The 6,848-nt window shown below is 43.4% G+C and overlaps 1 protein-coding gene across 1 annotated transcript; it reads left to right on the forward strand.

Moving 5' to 3' along the window:
* The first annotated feature begins 419 nt into the window (after positions 1–419).
* On the forward strand, positions 420–5,353 carry MSRB2 (methionine sulfoxide reductase B2). Its single transcript, XM_072033969.1, is given in 4 exon segments — positions 420–486; positions 2,023–2,165; positions 3,955–4,010; positions 4,136–5,353. Coding segments are annotated over 4 exon segments (393 nt in total). The 3' UTR covers positions 4,263–5,353.
* The last annotated feature ends 1,495 nt before the right edge of the window (positions 5,354–6,848 follow it).

Consider the following 6,848-nt stretch of genomic DNA (forward strand, 5'->3'; position numbering starts at 1 on the left):
TATTAAGGAATCTAAGTGATATTACTGTTAGTAAAACCACACAGAGACCATTTCTGCGGAGAGCTGGTTTAACAGCTCAGAAGATTGATCCTTTAGCAGTGGAAAACATCTACAATAAATTCAAGTATTGTGGGCGGCGTGTAAGGGACAGAGTCAGTCGGGGTCAGAAGCAAAACCCACACAGTGTTACAGCAGAAAGACCTCTCCTGGCTCTGCAGGGTTTCAGGGAGGAACCTGGTACGTCTTCCCCATGTCTGGATGAGCAGAAGGATCCTCGTGTCTGTAAACGAAGAATTCCTGTTGAAATCTGTTGAAAATAGAAAGGAAATTGCACAGGTACATGTCAGGGAGATTCAGAAGTGCTGTATGGGCATTTGTGCTCGCCCAGGTGACTCTCTGGGGGCCTGTGCCTGGCGGGCATGGTGTTTGAGAGGTTTTGTAGCATGGATGGCAGAAAGCTGGAAAGAAATGGGCCTGGACCTCTAGGTACCCTCTCAGGAGAAAGGAGAATCTGCACAGTGTGTTTGCTTTGGTGCTGCCTGCTTCTGTGTCTTATTTCTCCCTGGTTTATGGAGGGGGAGGAGGTAGGAGTGCATTTCTCACCTGTCTTCATGGATTAACGTAACAGACTGAGCAACAGCCCACGCAAACACTAGCCTTTGGTCATTCTCTGTTTGCAAATCTTCTTTCATCTCCATAGTTACATTGCTCCGAGAAAGCCACATACAGTTAATTATAAAATGCATTCTGAAGCTGTAACACCGAGCTTTGGGTTAGATTTTTTTTTTTTATTTAAGCTTTTGGGCCATCTTGTTTATCATGTCTCTCTAAAATGTATTGCAAGGAAGATTCTCAGATTTTTCTTCGTGATACTAATATCGCAGAAAAATGCACATGGCTCTTTTAACTGGATATTTTGCTTTAAATCATACATTCAATAATGCAATCATCGCCTTAATGACAGCAAGGCTCGTGGCTGGTGTTGGTGCCTCCGTCCACCACTAGGTGCCAGTAAGAGCCTGGCGTTTGTGAAAGGGGGACAGAGGCTGAGCATGGGCAACCTGGTTTGTCCTAACAGTGACAAGGAAGGCATCGCATAACCAGAAAGCCCTGTGCTATGAGGTTTTTAAACTTTACAGTATATCCCTGAATAGAATCATGGAAAGGACCCACATGCGAGTCTGCCTTCATTTCTGTCTCTAAGTCCCTCTAAGTCACCCTACGCTAGCAAGAAGTGAAGAATTCTTCACTTGTAATTCCCGGGATGTTCACATTTCTCTGTGTTAAAACCCCCAAATGTTTTCTGATCCTATTTACAACACACTCGAAGTTTTAATATGCAACTAAGGAGCACTGGCAATCCTGTATATTAAAAGGAGGCACCCACAAGGGAACAACCTACCATACTTTTTCTGATGGCTGTGGTCATCTCTTGGGAAAAGCAGATCTTTGTGCTGTCATTAATTTTTCATTGGTTGGTTGAAGTTTTGAGTGAGGCTCTTGCTGACTGATTTACCAGCTTGCTTGGCTGACGGTGGCACTGCTGACTGCATGCAGAAGCCACCATCACCCAAGAAGCTGCTTTGGTGAGCCAACCCAGCCCTTTTCCATCCTCACTCTGGTTTTGTCTTACATGTCATTTCTTCTTCTAAACTCTGCTCTCTGAGGTTGTGTTGTATTGTGCCAGGCCTTAAACTATAGCTTTACAGGTGTAGTTGAGCTGTCAATGTGTCTAGTTAGTGGAAACCACTTTTTTAACAAACTTTATAAAGTGCCAGACTATTGGTGAAATAGAAATGGGGAGGCAAAAGCTCCCATTGTGGACTGATCAATAATTCCCTTTGGAAAAGAGGTTCTAGCACAGTTTGGTGCCAGTGAGAAAACGTCTACAGTGCCAAATATTATTAATAGTCTTACAAGACAGGGATGAGGAAAGAAGCTGATGTTCTTATTAAAAACAGATGTTTTTGTTATATCTCTGTTCTTAATTAACATAAATATCTGTTTTCTGCTGTGGTTCAGAAAAGAAGTATGGTTCTGGGACTGGATGGCCATCGCTTTCCAAGGCTTATGGTACTTGAGACAGAGCTGAAAGTAATACCAGTACCGTGAGATGACCAGATAGATCACTGAGATCAGCTAGAACTGAAGTTGTCTGCATACAGGTATGTTCATTTTGGTGGTGATACCTGGGGACACAAATCTTAACAGATAGCTTTTCTTTGTGTTAATGAATCCACCTAAATACAGAGATTGCAGTATCATTGGAAATCTTCAGTCTCACTTCTTGGTATGAAATACATGAGTAGATTTCTAGGTAACAAACACATACAGTTGGTTTTGGATGAAGAAAATGACGTGACTGGGGGGAGTGTAGTTATTCCAGTATAGCTATGCGATGACATTTGGACAGATAATTTATTCAGAGGCCCTCCAGTGACCTTCAGTGTGTGCCAACAGACAACAGAAGGTACTCTGAGATTCAGTCCACCCATTCGCCCAGTCACAGGGTCACTGCTTCCTAATTCAGACCTACCAAATGTTTGCTTAAGCCATTCACAAATTCTGCAGTGATGGAGACTCCACATCCTCACTGGGTAATGAGGTGCAATGCTCGGGTCTTCCTACTGCTGCTCAGGCACTGGGGAGAAAACTAGGTTTGCTTTGCAGCACTATGAGCTTACGACTATTTGCCCTGAACAGCCTTGATGCTCCCTGCATCCTCACAGCTGCCTTCCAGGGGTTCTCTTCCTTCAGAGAAGTTCCCCTTCTGTGGCCACCGCTTCGACTCCCTCAGTCATCTCTCTCCTAGACTGGAAAGGGCCAGTCCCTTCAATCATTCCCATTTTTGTGGTGGTTTAGTTTATTTGTTTGTTTGTTTGTTTGTTTCCAACTTTATAATGAACCCCTGACAGCTATTCAGGGTATATTTTTTTCCCATTTTTGGAAATTTCCCATTTTGGTAATTTTGGAAGAAGTGTGAGGGGGGATCCTCAGTTGACCCATGAGAGGCACCTACAGCAAGTGTCTCAATTAACTTGTAATTGTCATTATATATTGAGACTTTTAGATCCTCCCATTTTTTTCCTATACTATCTGGCATTAAAATATTTTGAATTTGTCTTCTGGGACATGTTTGTTTGGGGTCAGACATTTACCCACTGGCCACAAGTGATTACTTCAGAATGTATTTCTAGCCTTACCTCTCCCAAAGACTCACCCACCCACCCATCTCACCAGTGGGTTCATCTTCATCCAGGACAGCACAATAGGTACCAGCATAACAGTATGGTCAAGTAACTGTTGGAGTATCATTGCTACCAAGTGTAACAAATTATATCCTAATTACAGACCTCCTTTATAAGCACGTAACCAGTTCCTTGTATTGTGTTATGAACTCTGTTATGCATTACGATCTCCACTTGTGTATCTACCCTTTACATTCTCATATGTTAGCCTCTGTGTTTTATGTGGTGTCCAAGATTTGGCTCCACACTGTCGTTAATACCCCACATTTGGTTCATGCTGCCCTATCTTTAAATGCTACTCACGGGCACTCCTGGTCCATCCACCTCCTGTGTTCGGTGCCAGAGGTCTTCGGGTAGGTCTCCATTATCCATGCTGTCCACTGTCTACCTGCTAATCAGCCATGCTCTTCACCTCCTTGAGGTGCACAGATATGAATGTTGCTCTAAAAAGATACACTTGTAGGTCCTTAAAGCATTGCTTTGATTATCTGCATACAGATCTTTGAATTGATCACAAACCGACCCACCCCCCAATGGGTTTATCTTTTCTGTCCTTTCCAGTCTATTTATATGTTCAGTGTCCATCCTACAGACAAAGATCTTCAGACACTCTCTGTATCTGCTTTGCTCTCCTTCTTAGAAGATCATCCTGTCGCTAAGATCTGTGAACTGAGGGTTTTTCCTGTGAGTCATAATCTGGTTGTAGATTCATCCTGTGAAAGGAGGTCCTTTTGGGAATGTTTGTACTGCTGACAAGGAGAGGTGAGGGAGCTGTCTCTCCCCTCCTTCCACCTCCAGTGCTCAGCCTCAATCACGGAGCAGCTCTGTACAAACTACAACACCATCTTCTTGAGGCTGGAGGGAGATGTGTGCCTGGGAAGCTGAAGATGGTTGTTTCTCTTGCAATGCTACGGCCATCTAGGCCATGTCTTTGATAATGGTCCCACACCTCCTGGGCAGAGGATCTGTACCAACAGTGTTTCATTAAGCTTCAGACTGAGCTCATGTCAGTAAGAAGTGGATCTCTGTGGCTCATAGATCTTCTTGTCACTGCTCATACAACAGGATTATGAAAAACATGCTTTTAACAGAACTCAAATTTTTGCAACTACACTGTTGCAACTTTGCTTTCTAGCTACTATTGGGGTTGATAAAATACACATTTTTATGACAGCTCTTTGGCAGCTTGCCTTTCATCGTTAGTGTGGTGTGTTGATCTATTTATGTTTTTTTTTGTTGTTTTTTTTGTTTTTTTTTTTTTTTGTTTTTGTTTTTTTTTAATTTACAAAAATCTATTCAATAGTTCACATTTATATCATCATTAACTGTCTGGAGACCTTTCAAGTGAAATGCTCTCCTAAACTGGACTTTGCCTATGCTGAACAGTAGTTGTGGCACCCAGGAACACAGTTGCACATCGACAGATCATGCCAGAGCTTTTACTTCTATAAAATCATCAAATCTTCCTAAATGAAACTGAAAATAACATGAACATCCAAATCAGTTTTGAGGCTTAGTTTCCCCTGATGCAAGAGACCTTTACCCAAGTCAATGACTTTTCTGGGAATCCATAAAAGCCAAAGTCCTGAAGGAGACCCTATTTAAAACTGTTCCAGGAAATGGAACCAACCAGTGGAGACATGGAGTCTTTCTTCTTTTAAATCAATGACTTTGATTCTCTGTCCAATAGCAGGGATGAAGTAGACTTTGGTCTTGGGACTTCCTTTTACAGAAATAATACTATAATAACATAATGATCTGTGTAATATCTCCAAACTTCTCTTATCACTTGGGAGTTTCAGAATCTGAAAATAAAAATAAAAAAATAATGTGAAGTTTTCTGTATTTGGGGAAATAAGCAACATCAAAAAACATGTTCAGTAAAGTGATCCTTTTGTTGAAAACATGCCTAGTCTGTTCTTCCTTTTATAAGTTTGTAAATACTTTTGAATTCCTCCAAGCATTATCACCATGGTTTTCTGTAACAGGAAAATAAATCATATGCTTGTTAAATTGAGCTTTCCTGCTTTCAGATTTATTTATTTATTTTTTTCAGAGAAAATCATCTCTGAGTCAGAACATCAGCTTCATGAAACTGGCTGGGTTTAAATGCCTCCCTGCTGAGAGTTACCAGGCAACATCTCATTTGGCTTCACCTATAACAGGCTGTTTCCATTCTCCCTGGTTCGGTTGCCTCAGTAATAAAAAGGGTGTGTTCATTTACTTAGACTTCTGTGGCCTGGTGTATTCTTAAAAGTGTTCAATGTCTTTAGAAAGCAGAGCTCTATTACTTTTGCTCTTAATCTTGTGTCTTGGAGCTTTGCAGTTTTTCATTCTCCTGGTGCTTTCTAAGGGAGAACTCTACAATTTCATAACTCATATACAAACATCATATGGGCACTGTTATAACCACAGCCAGCCTAAAACAAAATTGCACAGAGGTCCTCAGAGGTATGAAGCAGTGCGAATAGATGCTGCTACTGGTCTGATGTCTGATGTAGTGTTGGAGATGGTTACGGGTAGGTTGTCATCAGAGCTAGCTGGACTCCTCTGTTCAGCCAGGTGCTGGTAGATCAGACAGCACCTGCCCAAGTGTTGAGTTTTTGGGAGGGATACCAAGCTAGAGTGCTCTTTGTGGCTGCAGATAGCAGCGTGGAGTGGAGCTGGATACCTCCTGTCGCTTGTTAATGTGGAGTTTTGTTTCATCTGGGTGGGTTTACATCAGGGTGCTGACAGTGGTTTTAAATTTCCCTACGCTTTCCTTAAGACGTGCACAGTCATTTTGTGATGAAAAGGGTTCTCTTTTAGATCAGCATAACTAGTATGGGAACTGGCAAAATAAACATTTCTTATCTGTCCCCGCAGACACTAGATCTCACTGACACCTTCTGAGGATGAAAGAGGAAATGCCACAGACTTGCATGCAAACTGCCCTCAGTTCAGCACCTGGGATATGAATGGTTGGCAGAGACCACCTCATAGTGAACAGGCAAGTTCATAACTATGACTGAGTGGAGAAGCTTGCCTGAGCCCAGACAGCAATTACCTTTCGCCTCTGAACATCATGGTAGGCAACTGGCTGTTTGAGCTGGGCAGCTGAAGCCTCCTCTCTCATACAGCAAAATGGCCTGAGGAAAGAGTCCTGTATCACCACAGCCCCTGACACAGAGTCCCTCCCCAGCTTTCCTGTAGCCCCCTTTAGGTACTGGCAGGCCGCTGTAAGGTCTCCCTGGAGCCTTCTCTTCTCCAGGCTGAACAACCCCAACTCCCTCAGCCTGTGTTCATAGGAGAGGTGCTCCAGCCCTCTGATCATCCTCGTGGCCCTCCTCTGAACCTGCTCTAACAGCTCCACATCCTTCCTGTGCTGGGGCCCCAGAGCTGAACACAGCACTCCAGGTAGGGTCTCACAAGAGCAGAGCAGAGGGGCAGAATCCCCTCCCTCGCCCTGCTGGCCACGCTGCTTTTGATGCAGCCCAGGGTACGTCTGGCTTTCTGGGCTGCAAGTGCACACTGCTGGCTCATGTTGAGCTTCTCACCGACCAACACCACCAGGTCCTTCTCCTCAGGGCAGCTCTCAATTCATTCTCCACCCAGCCAGTA

The sequence above is a fragment of the Anas platyrhynchos genome, chromosome 2 (genome assembly GCF_047663525.1).
Source record: "Anas platyrhynchos isolate ZD024472 breed Pekin duck chromosome 2, IASCAAS_PekinDuck_T2T, whole genome shotgun sequence".
In the NCBI taxonomy this organism is placed as follows: Eukaryota; Metazoa; Chordata; class Aves; order Anseriformes; family Anatidae; genus Anas; species Anas platyrhynchos.